Genomic DNA, 20,421 nt, shown 5'->3' on the forward strand with positions numbered 1-20,421 from the left:
ACCTCTCATCAGCCATTCAACATTCAGTCCATCACTTGTCGTTTTTGCAATTGCCGCCCTAAGTGCGCTGGGGATGCCCAGACGTGGGTCCCAGGCACTCCACACCACTTGGAGTCAAGCTAGCCGGGCTGATGAGAGGTGTTACCTCGAAACCGGTCCGGTCCTCGGATGCTTGATTCCGTTCTGGGAAGGACATGGCTTTTGTAGTTCGGACTGGACTGTTCCCATGGGGCAACAGGGTCAGAGCTGATTTGCATATCGCCATTGTCTAACCCAGGGTGGTGTGGAGTGCAAAAAAACGATGGATTTGGGCCCAGATCTTTTGACTGGGGGAGTGTGTGACATTGATCCACATTCAGTCCATCACTTGTTGTTTTTGCAATTGCCGCCCTAAGTGCGCTGGGGATGCCCAGACGTGGGTCCCAGGCACTCCACACCACTTGGAGTCAAGCTAGCCGGGCTGATGAGAGGTGTTACCTCGAGTCCGGTCCGGTCCTCGGATGCTTGATTCCGTTCTGGGAAGGACATGGCTTTTGTAGTTCGGACTGGACTGTTCCCATGGGGCAACAGGGTCAGAGCTGATTTGCATATCGCCATTGTCTAACCCAGGGTTGTGTGGAGTGCAAAAAAACGATGGATTTGGGCCCAGATCTTTTGACTGGGGGAGCGTGTGACATTGATCCACATTCAGTCCATCACTTGTTGTTTTTGCAATTGCCTTAAACATACTAGAGCACGGCCTGGGAAAGAGCAGATCGCACCATGGCTTGGAAAAGAAATAACAGTATGACTGGAACGTTTTTTACGGGTCATTCAATTGTATTTTATGTACCTGCTATCAGACTAGGTATGCCCTGTTAGCACTACTAGGGCCATATAAACAATATTGCCCTGCTTGCTCTTGACATGATATCGTCATTTTCCATCATTCTCTTTTCCACGTCGCTGATGTGGGGACCTATCTTGTCAAGTGACGGGGAAGCCTCCCAGTGCGATTTCACACCATAGATTGTGATTACAACCTGCCCCTACATCTGTTTCACTTCCTGGTGGGCTCCCCGAGCTGGCATTTCAACTCTGAGGTCGGCGCCAGCCTGGTCCTCCTCATGAACGGCTGTTCTTCATATGCAGATAATTGCAAATCACCCAGGGAAATAAAAAGATACACGTTTAACGTGGTTGTTAGTACAATTTGGAGTAGACATATATTTTCGTTCTCGTCCACTTTTCTCCAGCCTCCTTATATTTATACCACTTTTATCTTTGCCAACAAACCCATTCACTCCTTCCTTACTGTAAATCGTATTATGCAGCTAAATATTTTTGTAATTAAAATAACAAAGAGAATCGTATGTCGCTGTTTATCCTCTGCATCCCGTCGGTGCACCCCCGACTGCACCCGCCTTGCAGAGCTGGGTAATCTAACTTCTTAGCTGTGAGAAAATACAACATTTCCTGCGCTGACATCTGGCTCCTTGACTGGCACCACAGGCAGCTTGTTGGCACCTCGCGAGCTACCACTGGACGAGGCACGTGCAGGGAGTGCCCTCTGGCCGCCTGTGCCTCCTTCTATTAGATTTCACAAATGCTTTTCGAAATCTCAAACCTCACCTTTCTCATTGCCTCATCTAGCTGTGGTTCTCTGAGCACTATCCACCTTCTGACCACATGTAGTCCGCAGTGCTAATGTGATCGCACATGTTAATTATAATTATGCCTAATTTCTAGTTAACTAGGTTTATTTACGTTGCCGGTAAGTTTGTGCTTTTCCAGGATAGAAGACTTGAAGTCTGAAACAATAAAAAGTGTAACAATAGCCCCCGCTGTGTGTTAATCCCCTTCAAAGCCACCCTCCCCAACAATTGGAGCAAGAGCCCCTAACCCGCGGCAGTGTCCCCATCCAAGCACACCAACCGTATGGCCCCCTACAGAGAGATCGAGCCATCCTCGGCAGGCGCAGGCTTACACCACGGGCAGAGCTCCACTCGCAGGGCTCTCAGGATCATGTTTAAACATCCCAGGTGCAGGAGAACTTCTGCTTTGCTGGGCACCAGCGTCGTTCATGGCCTGCCTCCGGTCAAGTACAGGGGTTGGCAAAGGCAGTTTACACTCTTCTCAGGCAGTATATCCTGCACGCCTCATTGCAATCAGCCAATGAGAAGCGTGCAAACATGCTCTATACACTTTACTGTGCGGTGATTAGCTACCATCTGATTGGCTGATTGCAACTAGGCCTCAGCAGACCGAGCCCGCGTTGCAATCAGCCAATCAACACCTTTGCTTTTACCGCATTTTGTCACGGCAGTTTGTATGCTCTCTACTGGATGTCCCACCCCAACAGACCATTCAGACAATGTGGAACCTACTTGGGGTCCCGGGCCCCGCCTCCTCTTCGCCGGGGGCTGGGGTGGGCTCCTGGTACCCTGTAGGGGTGAATCCTCACGGGGAGCGCGACCGCGCTCCTCGGCTTCGCTTCGGGCCTGGGGATGGGGGGGCGTGACAGCGCTCCCCCGCTTCCTTGTCCCTCCGCAGATTTTCTCTGGGAGCAAGACGGCGCTCACCAGGCTCAGGTTTGCGGGGGCCATGGTGGGCTCCGGGCACCCTGCGGGGGGACACCTCACGGGTTGCTTCTCCTGGGGGCAGCCCCCGGGACCGCACCCACCCAGGGGGCATCTCTGAGACCGGTGGCGGAGCACCACGCGCTTCGTCGTCGGTCTTCTTACAGGTCAACGGTCGCCTACCTTCCGGGGGCCATATCTCAGCTCCTGGGGGTCCGATCTGCCCCATTTTCGAGTCTTCTTGTTCCTGGTGGCGCCCCCCAGCCACTGGGAGCACGTTTCTTTTCCACATGTTCATTCTTTTGTGTCACACATGTCTTGTTACTGGTCATTCTAAACTCTCTGTCCATACATTCAATACTTTTAGTTTGTTTTAATTGATCATATGCTTTGGCTTTTTGCAACACTCCCTTTTTCTTCCCGTTCCTTCTCTTTTTGTTCTTTAATTACTAACATTGTAGCATGTTTTCCCATTTATTAAAACTGTCCACATCGCCTGTCTGAACTTTCTCTAACAAACACTGCTGCAAATATTGAATTTTATCTAGATCAAATGAACAGTCTGTTCACACCTGTCCCATGTTGTGTCATCATCTTCGATGCAGGCGTGGATTCATGAAACAGCAACAACACCATAAAAAATATTTCATTTTTTTTACTCATTGTGCCCTAAAATCAAAGCTCATCTAAATGAGAAAACTTACCAATACAATCCATACAGGCCTATTTATCAGGTCCTACCTGAAACCCAACCAATATAATGCAATAAAATTCTCAATACCAGAAAATAATAAATAATTCAAAACGCCTGTTACAAAATAACTCAGAACAATCTCACCAGGTATTTGCTGAAGACGTCCAACTCTCTTCACAATTTAGCCACTTTTTGCTTGACCAGTTTGGAACCTCTGCCGGGGAGATCCTGTTGCCAAGGGACAGCAGTTCTGGACTTCCGATGGCAGCAGCGAAAAACTTGTCTCTTCTGCAGGGGCCCTCGCTATCTCTTAGTCTCGGGTTGGGTCCCCTCAGCCACATACTCAAATGTTTTTGGATTTGCCATGTAGAGGTCCCATCTGGGATGCCATCTGTGGAAAGCGCACCTCTGCGCTCAGGATACTTATCCACTTAAATCCAAAGGAGTACTGATGGTCGGAGGTAAAACAGAGCAGTTTATTCAAGCTTAAGCGGGTACAAAACCAACAAGTAAAAACCTGTTCCGTGAAGGTAATGAACAACTGAAAACAATTCTCCTTTCATATTTATACTATATTTCAAAGAAGTCTGCATGCAGACTCCACTTCCCTCCCCTAATCCATTCCATAGGAAATTTCCTTCCAGTTACACATACATAAAGAATAGCTAACCACACTACAAGTAATGTAAGAGGGAATCACAGACCTTGACTAATTGCAAATTGAATGGAAAAAGAAATGTGGCTTTACATTTCAGAGAAGCACAAATGATTACCAAGGTGTAATTGTTCTAGCAACCATTTGGTACTTTTCCAAGGGCATGGAGTGCAAAAGAATGCACAATGTCGGCACGCACATGGAAATTTCTTCAGACAACGTTGTACAAAGTCAGGTGGATTTAAAAAATGTCTGCACTCATGTTCATATTATATACCCATTTCCTCATTCCCCATGAGCCTAATTGTGGACTTTGTTACATGGGTTTTTATTTTATGAATGTTGGTGTCCCAAAGAGTTTTAAAATCCTCAATTCCACATTCTATCGCCAAACATTTTTTGTGGGGTGTAGGAAGTGAACAAGCAACTGCCATACAAAATGGTCTTTAAATCTTTCCCTGTTTTTGAGAATGTTACATGTTCATTTTACTTTCATAAATCCGGTTATCACATTCATCTCTCACTTTCAAGAGAATCAAGTTGTTAAGAACCTCCTGCGATTAATCCTGTGGCGATTGTTTTTTTTTATTATTATTTTTTTATTTAGCATGGGTGAGGTAGTGCTATAATGTCTTGGTGTCCATGTGCCCCTTAATCAAATGCCATACAATGTCATTGGTCACCTTCTCCACCTTGGCTTTTAGCACAGGGAGGAAGTCTTGTAAATCCAGGACCACATGTTTATAATAAGGGGTAAAGCAGATTTATCCCACACAAAAACAGACAAATTGCTTTCTGCAGTGTGTCCCCAGTCGTATATGGATGAGATTCTGGAGAACCAAACCTACTGTCAGACAGGAGTGAATGACACCCTGAACAACATAGTGGGGCCAAAGACCCATCTTAAGTTCGATTTTAGCATAACTGCAGGGATTTTGTGTGATACTCATCATTGAGAAAACCCCAGAGCTTACACCACATTAAGTGAAACCTTTGGAGCCTTCAAGCCCTCATGGAGCTGTGCTCTAGAAATTTTGAATAGTTCCTTGATAGACTGCAGACTGCCGAAAGCACACACACCGTTTTCTGAGTGGTCTCAAGGAATTTAATATTCTTGGACAGTCAGTGAGGATTTAGGGAATATTACAGCAAAACCATAATTCACAACTGCCCAGTCACTGCACTTGGATGGTGCTACCTTCCGAACTTAATTTCCTATCTCCCCTTATTTGAAGGGATTTCAACCTATTTAATGGACTCATTGGCTTTTTAATTCTGTTTAAGATCTCATGCCAAAGACAAGACCTGCATGCCACAGTCCTCCCTTGAGTCTCCGGTGAAGGAGCTGGCTGTTCAGGATCTATCATCCTGCATGGCGAGAGATTAAATCATCCATTCACACCTTTCCCTCCTCCCCCCATTTTTTCTTGTGACTAACCGTACGTGGAAGGGAGTGAGGAGGAGCAGCAGAATCTGCTTGGATAGCTAGGTTTATTATTTTACATTACATTATCTACCCTCTCACCTAAAAGATATTTAAGCTAGTGCAATGCCTTTCAAGTTAATAAAGTTATCTCCCTTAACTACAGATATTAAAAATCCTTGGTGATACTACTATGGTGGACATTTCTATGTTGTTTGCAGACCTAATGCTGCACATGATCAAACCTATGAAGGGCGTGGCACTTATTTCCTAGTTGTGCTCAGTTGACAACCCTAATGCAAAGTCTCGTAGGAATAAAACATTTCTGAGATTTTAAACATTGTTAAGCATTTCAGGCATTTTGATACTCAATGGAAGAAAATTACAGATGTAGATCATGTGGACTACTTACTCTCTGTTGCCAGTTTGACCACTGATATGGGCAGTGGAAAATGCCTGCTGCAGTACAGAAAAAAAGATTGCTATGTGTATTTAAGGCAAAATGTGACAAAGGTGAGATTCATTGTACTTTTCTGATTGTAAATAGTCCCTTGTGCATCCCAGTGAAACCAGAAGGAAAGGCCCAAACAGTCATATTAAAGGCAGTGAAACGAAATGCTCTTGTGGACTGATCCAAGATGTGATTGTCAATTTCTCAAGCAAATGGCTGAAGGAGGTTGACCCAAAGCCTGTTTCTACATGTTCCCCCATGAGTGGCAGGCATGAGTTTGTTCTTCAGATCTAAAAAATACATAATGATACGGTCACCCTAAAAATCGTATCCTATTTAAATTAAATTGTCTTTGGACCGTTTTGTTGTTCTGTATCAAGAATGGGGGATTTTATTTCTGAATGAACATTTCATTTTTTGCATGGTCTAGTGTAATAGTTGATGCTGCGCTTAGCCTCCATATTTTTGTTGCACGCAGGCTAGAGCATCTGATGTGCAATGTCTATTTAATATCTTGTTGTTCAGATTAGAAATTAGTGAAATGTGCTATTTCCATTTCTTCTTAATAAATCTATCCTTAGATAGTCTGCCTTTAAAAAAGGGCACATACGGACCTGGGTCAGCAACCTATCCATGCCATGTGGTGGCTAGATCTTCCTGCTGTTTCATAACGTTCAAAATAATCCTTCCAGGGCAAGTTATTTTTGACTATGGCCTTCAGGGAGCCCCCCTCCTTGTCCCGCTAAGTGGATTCCCTTGACAAAATATAAGTCACCTTCCAGGGGACGTTCTATAAGATTTTCCACCGCTTCAAATCACACTGCCATTCGCCGACTCCAGATTCTTCCTTGATATTGGGAGAGCTCTCAGCAGTTAAGAAGCTAAAGCCAGAGTACCATTGCTGACCTTGTGTTGGTTGAGTCCTTTCATCTATTTGTGCTGAATATTTTCAGAAAGGCCCTGCACCTTGGTTGTCACACACGTATGGATCTGTTCTTATGGGTTTGGTGACTCTGGCACCTTCAACCTCGACACCTTCTTATGCCACACCCTCACAGACATTTGCCCTGCAACCCGTGGCAATGTTAAAACCGATCTAGACACTGTCCCCCGTTTGTTTGGGGCCTTGGCGCTGACCCTAAATTCGGTGGTGATGCCACCCATAGAGTGGTAGTTGGTAGCGTAAAAAATAAAGATTGCTTTTTCGCTCAGCTTCTGTTCACTCCAGTCTCCTTAAAATATGGATGGCAAACGTTGTTTTGGCTGTTTTTTACCCCTCTGCTCACAATGCAGATGAGGTGTCTTCTTTCGTTTGGTATTTGGCAGAGATCTGGGAACTGACGTTGCCTCTTATGGTCACCCCAATGCACTTGTGTGGATTGAATGCTGCCAGCAATTATCCCTTTGCCTTCCTGATGAGATTGTAAATGGCATCCTGTCATCCCAGAAGCCTATCACTAAAAATATTTTATATATATATATATATATATATATATATATATATATATATATATATATATATATATATATATATCCATCCATATGGCACTAACCAGTCCAACATCTTAAGGCAAGATTTGCCCCTTGCACATGGGGGTCTGGCAAAGTTGCAGCACTGTCAAGTTGTATGCGCCTTCCATACTAAATCTTCATGTTTGTAGCCACTAGTGGCACATTTTCTAAAATATTCGTTTTACTTGTTTCCTCCCACTCTGTTTAATGTGCCTGAGTGGGATTTGAACCTTGTTTTGACCTGCTTTGCTGCCTCTCCATTCCGGCCAAGGCCCGGTTGCCCAGTTTAAATCTCTCATGCAGGATCGGAGAATTTAAGAATGTTTCAGTTCTCCTATCCTTATTTGTTTTTAGCTGGATAAATTGGTTGTTAGCGCACACCTATACTTATTATGCTGGGTGGTTTTTGCCTTCCATTTAGCCCAGTCTTTCCACCAGGACCATGGTTGCTTCCACAGCACTTTCCAGAAGCCTCCTGCTGGGCAGTCACTTGGTTGTCCTTGTATCCTTATTCAAAGGTGTTCTGCCTCAAATTTTAGGCAGGCTGTGACAGGTACTTTGCCCAAGCTATGTTTCGTGATTAGTTAACCAGCACTACTCATTCCTATCTTTCAAGGAGGTACTGATTTAGGAATCTTTCATAATGTGATAAATTTGTTGGAAGATGTATTAATTAGGGAAAATAAGTTACTTACCTATGTGAATGTCATTTTTGGTGAATACATTCTCTTCCTGCAGATTCATCAGTATTTTTCCTCCTTACCTGTGAACTAATTTGAAGATAAAGTCCTAGAGTAGGATGTCATATGTGTTTATGTGACCTTAGTGCAATGATTGACACCTAATTTATCTTGGCACTATGTATGGAGGGAGTCTCAATAGGAGGTGCGTGGCAACCGCGGGGAGGCATAAACATATCATTGCTGGGGAAGAAAGATTCCAAACCAGTCTGAAGCCTTGAGAGATTATTCATACAGTGGGGAATCTGCTGCATCATTATGTATGCATCAGATACCAAATGTTAGTAACTTTTACATATGTGACACTGCTTGATAACATGAGTGTTTCTACGTTGTATGCTCTTGAGGGATTTCAAACAGTTGTGAATCCCACCCTTTAGGTGTCTTTGGCTGGTAATATGAATAAGCAGCCTAGGACTGTAATAGGAGAAGTAAACTGGTCTTTCCCTAGTTTAATACACTTATCTTTTCTGTCTTAACAGGAAACCCCGACTGACAAGAACTCAAAGTGCCTTTTCTCCAGTCTCCTTCAGCCCTCTCTTCACTGGTAAGCAACAAGGGAATTTGGCTGCCCTCTCAAAACATTTGAAATGTATATGTTATATTTTTTAAATAGCACTTGTTGCTCAAAGGTTTACTTATACTTTTCAGGGTAATACTTCTTTCGAGTATGTAAAAGAGAACTCAACGTGAAAAAAAGGGTGTAACTTAATTTTTACTCATCTTCAGATAGTCAACCAGCGAGCTTGTGGGGGTAATTATTTTTTCAGCTGGCTTGACCCTGCACTGATCTCACAACAGCCACCCTATAAATATTCTATTGTGACACAATATGATAGATATATAGTGATCTGAACCTCTGCTTAAAAATAAATACCTTAAAGTTTTTGGTGTAGCGCCTCAAGTCTACTGCTGGCACCTTCATTCTTCTTTCATTTTATGATGTTGGTAAAAAAAAGTAGTCTATGCAGCCTTTGGCCTAAGTAGATGTCTAATTTCCAATGTGGCTATACTATTGTTTACCGGAGCTCTATGACAGTGCCTTCTTGGAAACTGTGCACATGTTTTTCATCGACTGTGGCTCTCATTATGAGTGGTGCAGTTTCATTTGGAGTAATAACTCTAAACGGAATTATGCCACCTGCTATTACCAAGGTTTTCAGTCCTGGAATTATCAGCATACTGCAGACCGGGTAATAATACCAGTTCTAGAGACACTGGGATAATCTATATTGTTGCAGGAGATGTGGACAGGAGCACAGCCCAGCCCTCTCCCGATATCTGTAGCAACGCGGTCAGATAGTGCTTTCCCCTGACAGACAGAAGCCAGACCTAACCCACTATGCCCTACCCCAACCCCTCACCCGCCATCTCCCTCCTGCTGACAGTATTTATCTCCCCAAAGCAGCAGAGAAAATGGACAGTACAGGGCCTGGGGTTCTGTGTCTAAGCATTTATTCTCCATTCCAGGATGAAAACTCTGAATAACTGGCATCTAGTGCAGTATCTCTGCATCGAATTTCAGCTAGCTCATTGGAGGGGGGGGGGAGATGGGGGGGGTTGTTATGTGCTATCTGAAGTTACGTTTCATTCATAGCGCTGCAAAAGAATGGGGTAACAATTAGACAAGAGCGCACAGCCCCAAATCCAACCACCATCTGGTGATCTTAAACTATGACAAAAGTTCTTCCGAGCACTTGTAGTAAATAAGAACAGTCCTCCACTTCAGTTTTCAGTTGTCTGTATCCAAGTTTTATTTTCTCTAACAGATTCGAAGCCCATAAAATTGGGGCAGTGCAGCCAACACGTGTTTCGTCTAGTCAGTAATTGACTTTATACTTCTTCAGGGCTGCAACCCAAACAACAACATATAAGACAAATAATAACCGTCATCGAAATACTACAACGGAATGTAGTATTTAATCTCAATTTCACAGAGAATTAAAGGATACACCCTTTCATCACCCAGTGTAGTTATAAGATGGCTTCATTACTGGCTTTGGTGTATTTAGCAGTCAGCATGTAGAGGTTCAGGCATTGGTTGCTTGTAGATCTCCCTATCCTAAAACCATACTGGGTGTCCGAGATAATGTTTTCCTCGGTCCACTCAGTAAGACGGTTAAGGATTCCCCGGCCCAATAGCTTAGCAGACACATCTATCAGTGAAATCTGGCGATAGCACTGGGGATTGTCCCTATTACCCTTTTTAAAATTAGGGACAATTATGGCCGTAGACCACGAGCGTGGCAAACCAGAGCTGATAGCCGCATTTATTACTCTTTTCATTATTGGGGCCCACAACTCCACACAGCTCAGGAACAGGTCAGGTGGAATTCCATCTGGGCCTGGGGCTTTGTTTTTTGTCAGACCCTCAATTCCCACAGTGATTTCGTTGAGGGTAAAAGCAGCTATCTGACCCTGCTGCACAATCCTCTCCTCCTCTGCGACCATTCCTACTCCGTGGTTATATAGCCCCTTAAAATGTGTAACCCACTGTTCCGGCAGAATATTTGTTCCGATCTCGTGGGCATTAGCATCCTGAAAGCATGGTCTATTGACAATTCTCCAGAATTCAGTGATGTCCCTTTTTTCTGCTGCCTCTTAGGTCTGCCCATGCTTCCCCCTGTAGGGCTAACTTCCTCCTCTTAGTCTCCCTGTTATATGTCTATACAGCGTTATTTTTTGCGTATTCCTAGGCCTAATTTTGAGGCTACATTTATGCTCCCTTAGGGCACGGGAACAATCCCTATCAAACCATCTAGGCTGATTGTTTTTCCTCATCGGTCATTGTTTTTAACAGCCCCTCTACCAGGCTAGTAATCTGCCCAAATGCGTGGAGTAATGGCAGCCCTTCTACTGTAGTATCTAGGCATTCCTCAATGGGAATTTTCCCAATGTCCATTAGGGTTTTATAGAAAGTTTCCCCATCTATTTTGGACCACCTCAACCATCTACCCTGGTCCGTTACCTTCTCTAGAATGGCACCAGGCTGTCCATCCTGGGCCGAGCCAGGTAGAGGAGTTCTAATACCAGGGGATTGTGGTCACTAAATGGGCTCCACTCAATCCCCACGGTGATAATCCGTTTTTTTAAGACTCTAGATACTAAGATCTAATCAATGAATGAAGAGCACCCTCTTCCCTTAAAGGTCGGAGGGAGTGTACCGTCCCTCTCCAGATCCATCATGTTAATAGTATGCTCCAGGTCATGGGTGTGCAAAAGTTTACTGAGGGCCAAACCTTCTTGTGTATGGTCAAAATGCGGACTATTCTCCTCAAGGCAATGTGACCATTCAGCGTCAATGGAAAGCAGAGAGGGGCATAGGTGGCAATTAAAGTCGCCCATGACAAAGATAGTTGGGGCAAAAACCCCCTTCATAGCTACGTTTTCTTGGCTCAGTCTATAATCCAGTTCCCGTGGGAGTGTATTATTTTCTCCACTAGCCCCTTTATTATAAACATTAAACATGGTCAGCCTTAGCCCTTTGCCCCCGAACCGCAAGCCTGTAGATCATTAGAGCACCATTCCGTATTAGACCGTGTGCCCTGGAGGTTTAAATCTACGTATATAGACAATCCTCCCATGGCTCTGCCTGATCGTGATTTCTGAGCGGGGACGAAAAAACATTTATAACCTGGAATGTGGAAAGAGCTATTATCGACCACCCATGTCTCCTGGAGGCTGATTATCTGATACCGGCTAATGTATTGACGCCACTCACAGTTGTTAAATGTACGTGCCAAACCAGCTATATTCCAGGAGACAACTCTTACTCCTTCCACTGTTTCCCCTGTTTCACAGGTGACAGAGTTTACATTGGGAGTTCCTGCGGACCCCAAATCCATCCCTCTACCCCCTGTTGTTTGATCATTACCGTTGACCCTTGACTCACTTGTGTCTGGACCTCTTCCCCCTTTAGATGTGATTAAATGTACTGGAGGCTTGACAGGGTTCTCCCCCCAGGGTTTAGATTGTGTATCTATATTCTTTAAGGACCAAGGGACCTCGATAACCGCATTAGGCAATGCTTCTGTCCCTGCCTTTTGTAGGTTGTTATAATTAAGGTTTCGATTTCCCTCATCACTTGTTTTCAGTATATCTACAGGGGACATAGAACTAGTTAGTCAGTCGTTCTCATCTAGCATCGCCAAAGGGCTGAACCTATTTCTCCAGCTTGCTAGTCTTGCTAGTCCTGGATTATTCAGCCTTGGCCCACCTGGGGGGGTAACATAGGGTCCCATGTGGGTTAAACCCATCCATGAATCTCTCCGTTTGGTTGGAAGCATCTAAGGGAGCAGAGTATCTGGGATATAAGTATCCTAGTGGCAGGGGTTTAATGCAGCTATCATAATTGCTCACCCCGCTTGTTATAATATGATCCACTACTCTCTTTTCCCTAAAGCTAACAATAGTGCAGTTCCCTGCAATATCTTTACGTCTGGTGCCCAACCAGTTTACCCTTCTGACATGTATTATTTCCCCATCTTCATTCCCTCTCAAACGTTTATTTTGGTTCAACCAGTGTATCGTCTTATTTCTTAATTCCTGGTGTGTCTCATTCTGCTCACCCTTCAGTTTGGGTGCCCCTGCCAGAACTACTACATAGGGGCAAGCATCCGGTGGTAAATTGATAATGGGCAATACATTGGTAGTTACTTTGGTGGACACATGGTCTGACTGGTTTAATGTTTGTTCCCTGGGGGTTACAAACTGATTTGTTACTTGTGCAGATAAGGGTTGTTCCAATAAGCCCTTGTTTGGCTGTGGTACCCGCTCACCTGAGTTCATGGCTCTATCCTGCTGCACTGGGTGGCCTAATGATTTAGGGATCTGCGACCCTATGGTTTGCCCACCATTTGACCCATTTGGCTGCAAGACTGTCCGGTGTCCCTATACAACCTCAGGGATGGTTATAGGGTTGTTTGCGGTCTCTATTGTTCCCACTGTTTTACTGCGATTTTTTACCTCACTCAGGATTTTATCTAGCCTACTAGGCAGAGGCTTTATTTGATTTGCTATAAATAATTCCAAGTGAGCTTGCATATCCAGCACTATTTGCGCCATCCATGTTGGTGGGGCCGATGCCTGGGAAACCTTTTCTACCCTCTCCTCCTCTAGTGTGTCTCTTGTTCTCCTCTGAGTATTACTAGCTCTGCTTTTCTTCTCTCTTGTTTTTTTTTTTAACAGGCTCTTTGTTTCCTATTTGTTAGTGGTGGGTTACTAAGGCCCGATACCCCCTTATCAGCCTCGCTATCCGGCTGAGCACAGGGAAGATCACATTCCAAAGTGTCTATCGAGCGAGGCGGAGAAATAACCATAACCTCTCTTACTGGCCCTTGTGTTGGCACCGGTGGCTCCATTAGTGGTGTTAAGGACAGCTGCCTCTCGGTGCGCTCGATTTCACTTGCTACTGCCCTTATCGCTTTTTGTAACATACGGTCAATTGCCGTTGGCTGTGAAAGGGGAGATGTAAATGTACTAATATCTAAAGATTGCACCTGTTGCAAAAAGGGGGAGTTTGTCTTTGCTTTAGTTGAGCGAGTTTTGACCTTACTAGCCATGCTGCCTGCACACTGGGTGGACCTTAAGAGTATTGTCACAATTTCAATTCCATCTTTCACCCCTAGGTCCCACTGCTCGCGCCTAATGACGTGCTGTTTTACACAAACAAATAAGCTGACGTTTTTTGAGTCCCAATGTCACAAGTCACACTTCCAAATCAATCCGCTCTATTGTTGCCTCGATATCCAAATCTATCCCCCTGTTTGGCTGGCTCGACCAAGAGGGGTGGCCTGGCCCGGCCTCCTCCGGCCCCGGACGGTCACAGACGGTCCCGCCCTTGTCCCGGGCTTCTCCCGGCTGCGCCCGCGCGCGTCACGCGGCACGGGAGGAGCAGCTCTCTCTTAGGCGCCTCTGGGCTCGGAAGTGGGTGGTGGCAGGCGTCCTCAATCAGGCAGGGAACGCTGGGATATGTAGTTCCTCCTTCTCCCCTCTCAGCGCCCGCGGTAAACAACAGCGGCAGCGGGGGAGAACAACGATCTTGGCGAGACCACCGAGCAGCAGCCTCGGTAAGTGGTGATTGCTATGGCCCCCAGGCCTCCAAAAGCTCTATTAGTTATTTATGTATAGCACACAAAACCTTTATACAATGCAATCATAAGCATCATTAAAAATAGGAAAAACTAATATCGTTCAATTTACAGATGTGGGACAGCAGATGTGGTACAGTGCATGATGGTAAATATAACAGTGTCAGGTAATTATAAAAAAAAATAGGACTGTTGCATGTCATTTATTCTACATGGTTGTTGAACATTTGGTTTGTATTTATTACAGTTACTTCTATAGGTTGAATCTCACCACGTAGGCAGTTGACAACATAACTAGTTTAAACATAGGAATAGGGGCGGCAGCAAGGGTGTTAATTTTTTTATTGTCATAGGTGGCATCCACTCAGGATCCCCCACAGACCCATGCCCTCACCACATCTTCAACAAAGCAGACTCCGTCATTGCACCGCACCTCCGAGACGTCATCAACTGCTCCTTCAACTCCGCCACCTTTCCGGAAAACTGGAAACACGCTGAACTCACCGCCCTTCTGAAAAAACCCACTGCGGACCCCACCGAACTCAAAAATTACCGACCCATCTCGCTCCTTCCATTCCCGGCCAAAGTCATCGAGAAAGCTGTCAACAACCAGCTTGCCGCTTTCCTCGAAGCCAACAAATCCCTCGACTCCTCACAATCTGGCTTCCGAACAAAACACAGCACTGAGACCGCCCTCATCGCAGCAACAGACGACATTCGAACTCTACTGGACAATGGAGACACAGTCGCCCTCATCCTCCTCGACCTCTCTGCAGCATTCGAAACAGTCTGTCATAGCACCCTGTTACAACGCCTCAATAACATCGGAATCCAAGGAAAAGCACTAGAATGGATCACCTCGTTCCTCACCGGAAGAACCCAGAGAGTCCGCCTTCCACCATTCAAGTCAGAGGCCACTGAAGTCATCTGCGGCGTACCACAAGGATCCTCTCTCAGCCCCACGCTCTTCAACGTATACATGAGCCCCCTCGCGACCATCGCCCGCCAACACAACCTCAACATCATCTCTTACGCGGATGACACTCAACTGATCCTTTCTCTCACCAAGGACCCCAGCACCGCCAAAACTAACCTACACGAAGGAATGAAAGAAGTTGCTGAATGGATGAAACACAGCCGTCTGAAACTGAACTCAGATAAAACAGAAGTCCTCATCCTAGGTACATCCCCCTCTGCATGGGACGACTCTTGGTGGCCGGAAGCCCTTGGAAAAGCACCCATCCCGACAGACCACGCACGGAACCTAGGCGTTATCCTGGATTCTTCACTTTCAATGAACAGACAAGTCAGCGCCGTATCCTCATCCTGCTTCAACATTCTTCGCATGCTCAAAAAAACATTTCGCTGGATCCCCTCCGAAACCAGGAAAACAGTCACCCATGCTCTGGTCACGAGCCGACTGGACTACGGAAACACCCTCTACGCAGGCACTACCGCTAAACTCCAAAAGCAACTCCAACGAATCCAAAACGCCTCAGCCAGAATCATATTAGACATCCCACGCAACGAACACATCTCTTGTCACCTGAAAGACCTCCACTGGCTACCCGTCAATAAGAGAATCACTTTCCGACTGCTAACCCACGCACACAAATCACTTTACGACATCGGACCAGAATGCCTCAACTCAAGACTGTCCTTCTACACCCCCTCCCGCCAACTACGCTCCTCCAGCCAAGCCCTCGCCACTGTACCTCGCATCAACAAGACCACCATGGGAGGCAGATCCTTCTCTTACCTGGCTGCTAAAACATGGAACTCACTCCCCACTCACCTTCGCCTTACCCAGAACCACCTAGCTTTCAGAAAGCAACTTAAAACGTGGATATTTGACAAGTAATCCTCCTCCCCCTCCTTAGCGCCTTGAGACCCTCTGGGTATGTAGTGCGCTGTATAAATTATCTGACTTGACTTGAAGTAAGTTATAAAATAAACTTCCCTAGTGGTGCTTCAGGAAGGCAGCAAATCGAATGTTGGTTGAGAGTTCCAAATGCTAGGGGCGTTTTCTAGGATGGTACAGCTATTCTTATACTTGGAAATTTCCAGGATCCTAAGCCTGGGCAACAGATAATCAGTTGTGCCCTGATTATTCGCTTATGCGTGTAACTTTTTACTTTTCAAGAGGTAGTAAGTTCAAAGAGGTCTAATCAGGTGTAATATGGTCACGCTTCTTGGCTTCAGAAAGAATCCGAATAGCAGTCCAGGACTCCTTTAATAGGCGCCAGGCATGCCTTGGGGCTCCCTTTATGGTATTCCTATATTATATATTGCGGAGCTATGTTCTTCATATCTTCAGAAGAAGTGTCTAATGTGGTATATGACATTTAGGATAGTAGTTTGTACATTTGGCTATGTATTTCACAAAGCAATGTAGGAAGAGTTTCAGATTTTGTGACACTTCAGAATCTTGCCCTGGAGACAGTTTTGTATGAGAGACTTGTGTACTTCATGTGGTCCAGTCAGTCAATGGGAAGCTTAGTTTTGCTTGTGATGGTGTAGAAGGATTTCCCATTTTTGTTTATCTTTTGTGACACAGTTCTTTATAGTCATTTGTAGAACGTAATACATAGGTCTACAACGGGCACTGAATGCTGTAAGCATGCAGGGGAACAATGTCTAGTATCTCATATCAAGGAATGTAAGATTGCAGAATGAATACGGCCCCAAATAAGTGTGGTAAATAAAATAAATACCCTGTCGGAATTTCTATACATTAACAAGGATCATACTTATAATGAGAGGCAGAGTCCGTGGTGTCCGATTCAGAAGGGCTTTATTCAGTAACTCGAGTTAAGGGAGAATCGGGTTCCATCACCACTAGGGATCAGGAAGGATCGTCATCTGAACTTTATTCAGAGTTCATTATTTATAGTTAAGACATACATTAACTTGCATAGAGAAGGCGGAGCACTCTAGGCGGAGCAAGTTAAAGAGAGAGATAAGAGCACATGGGCGTGAAAAAGGCGTGTAAGAAGGCGTACACGTGGGTGTTCACTTGATGAGTCATAGGTGTGTCATAGGTGGGTGGATACATGGAGGGGGGTCTGCATGGTCAGCAGGAACCTTTACCCTACTTGTGTGCGTAATTTGGTCATGACGTAGAATTGACGTGTAACTGGGGGAAGCTGACTTTCGTGCTAGTAGGGAAGTCTTGGATGTCAGGACGACCTGCACTTCTGGTATTATCTGATATCTTGAGTTTGGAGGATGTATTATCTGAATTAAAGGTCGCTCGAGCAAAGGCTGCTCATCACTAAATGCTAGTGTGTATATATTTCTTTGTGCATTGCGTCGGCCATGAGCCTACTATGGATGAGAGTTCTGTAAATCACTTGAATGGAGACAGAAAGGCTAGGCCCTATCTTCTGCAGGCGGAATATGTTTACCCTTTTCATTAAGCAGGAATGTGTTTCTGTAGAGCAGGGCAGATAACTGTAAGCAAAATACTGTCTTGGCAGGCCGGGCTGGGCACCTCTCGGCTGAGCAGGAAGTATGTGAGAGGTCAGGGATACATAGCTAAACTGCAGCTTTCAGAGTGTCAGGAGGCATGTGGCCTGAATTCGGGTCCTGGCTCGACTGAGCCACAAAACGTGCTCATTTCGACTTTTACACGTGCACCATGTAAATACATTGGCAACATAGGCCTCAGTACAGAATTAACGTTTCTTTCATGGAGGGCCTGGTAACTGACATGCTAACATTGGACGGAAATGCAGAGGCATTATTATTACAGGCATGAGAAGGGAATTTCATAGTGACATGGACATACATTGGGTATATGTACATACATAGGGTGCATGTAGGGGGCACATTGGCCACATAATATTTCTATTTCCTCAGAAGAATAAAACGTAAGATTATGGAAGGAGTGTGTAGGGGGTTGCCGGGAGTAAAGAAAGGAGGAAAGTAACCAGTTTCTTGAAACAATCAGGTATGCCTCAATTGGAGATCCAGAGCCATCTCAGTTCTAGTATTAGGTGGGGAGAGAGGCAGAGGTGGATGGGCACGTTCAGATGAGTCATATCGCCATTGTCAGAGAGTGTGGCTGTGTATATAATAGTGGCAGTACTGAGGAAGGGAAACTCAAATCTGGTCACCAGCAGAGGTGGGGAGTACGAATAGTTTTAACCATATAGTATCTATTCTGTGTGAAGATCCAAATTTGACGATGGATTATATTCGATATAGAGTTCAAGTATAGAGTGTACAAGGATGTAACTGTAGGAAACACAACTTCACAAGGGACAAACTTATCATCTTCGGCAAAACATAGGGGTACATAACGTAAGGTGATTGCCAGTTGTCAAAGCAGAGGTCAGTCAGGATGGGGGTTATTGATTTGATTTTGATTTGATTATCGGATTTGTATAGCCCTTGAATGCCGGAGGCGTCTTGGCGCTGCTGCTGTCTTGTTCAGTACTGATAGGGAGATTGATTACTGCTGAAAACTAACATGTGAACAGCCAGGTTTTTATTGACTTCTGAAAAGCCAGGAAGTCTGAGCATTTCCTTATAGCAATTGATAGGCTGTTCCATAGGGAAGCTGCTTTCAGTAGAAAGCTCCTGCCACCCCAGGTAGCACGTTTTGCTCTTGGAGGGGATAATAGCATAGCGTCTGAGGATCGAAGCCTTCTGTCTGGGGAGTACCGATCAAATTTTGAGGATTCGAGCTGCATCATTTTGCAGCGTTAGAAGTTTTTTTATTAACTTTTTCGGAATGCCAATAAAGAGGCATTTCCGTAGTTTATTTTGGCCTGAATCAGAGAGGTGACAACTGTTTTTTAAGTTCATTAGGGATAAATGGACAGATATTCGTTATTAGTTTAGTGTATAAAACACAGAAGATGTGAGTGCTTTTACCTGATGATGAAAGTGGAGTTTATCATCAAAGATAATGCCTAGGTTCCTTGCTTTTTCTACTGGTATTGGTAAGGATCCTGTATTCTGGGGCACCAAATTGGCGACCAAAGGGATCTCTTGTTTCCGAACAGTAGGACCTCTGTTTTACCCGCATTTAATTTTAAGCAATTTGCTTTCATCCACTGATCTATTCGGCCCATACAGGAGTTGAATCTGTGTCCAACTTCTTCCTGACCTTTGGAGATTGACACCACAATTTGGGTGTCATCGGCGTAGGACACTACTGAGAAACCTAGGTACTTTATCAGTTTGACCAAGGGGTCAATAAACAGATTAAAGAGGGTAGGGCTCAATGAGGAGCCCTGTGGTACCCCACAAGGCAAACAGAATTGTTTTGATGAAAATTCGCCCATGGCTACCTGGTTTGTTCTGTCTTTTAGAAAGTCATCAATTAGAGTCAAAGCTGCGCCTCTTCCCATCTCCATTGAGCGGTTAATCAGAATGATGTGGTTGACCGTATCAAGAGCCGCGGATAGATATTAGGACGGCTTGTGCTCCTTTATCCAACGTCCATCGGAGTTCTTCTGAGGCAGTGAGCAAGGCTTTTTCCTGTACTGTGTGCCCTTCTAAAACCATATTGGGATGGATCCAGCACATTATTACTGTCAATACATGCCATAAGTTTGTTGTTTAGGGCTTTTTCCAGTAGTGTAACCGGGAAAGGAAGTCTAGGAATGGGCCTGTAACTACTAGGTTCCTGGGGGTCAAGATAGCTTTTTTCAGTAGAGGCAGGATCAATGCCTCCTTCCATTCAGAGGGAATAATTTTTGGGGGGCTGGAGTCTAATGGGGGACCCTGATTGCATGACTTTATAAGTTTCAGCACCTGCTCTTTCTTCAGGGGGGAGATCCTATCTAGAATTGTATGTGATATTAGGGAGTTGTTCATTTTAGACATAGGGTCTGCGTTATGACTTATCTGCGCTTATGAGCTTGCCTTTAGCGTGCCAGCTGTGCGCAGGCGACAAGCCCCCCTCTCTAACCACTAGAGCATGAACGGCGATGGCGGACCCACTCTGACTTACGGGTACCATCAATGCCACATGCAAGTAATCAATCAACAATGTGCAAATTCAGGCAAGATTTAAGTGGTAAAACAGAACTTTTAAAAATGAACAAGTGTTTTAAAAGTCGAAAATGTAATCACTTTTAAAATTCACAGACATTATAACATTGAGCAAACTGTGACCACTGTAATCACGATCTCAAGCAGGCTTACAGTCTCCCTAAAGCTGAAACCAAGACAGCACTGCGCGGACACGACCGGCTCATAAGTAGCCCCCCTCCAACCTCTAGAGCGCCAACTAGTATGACAGACTCTCTCTGACTTACAAGTACCATCAACACCACATGCAAGTA

At 45.0% G+C, this 20,421-nt stretch overlaps 1 protein-coding gene across 2 annotated transcripts in view; it reads left to right on the forward strand.

Moving 5' to 3' along the window:
* Positions 1–20,421, forward strand: part of SOCS7 (suppressor of cytokine signaling 7) — a 262,772-nt gene that overhangs the window by 58,994 nt on the left and 183,357 nt on the right. For both annotated transcript variants that reach the window (XM_086924311.1, XM_086924310.1), the window contains exon 2: positions 8,516–8,580. In XM_086924311.1, coding sequence (XP_086780437.1) covers positions 8,516–8,580 — 65 coding nt within the window. The remainder of the gene's footprint in view (positions 1–8,515; positions 8,581–20,421) is intronic.

Source organism: Lissotriton vulgaris, chromosome 5 (genome assembly GCF_964263255.1).
Source record: "Lissotriton vulgaris chromosome 5, aLisVul1.2, whole genome shotgun sequence".
NCBI lineage: Eukaryota > Metazoa > Chordata > Amphibia > Caudata > Salamandridae > Lissotriton > Lissotriton vulgaris.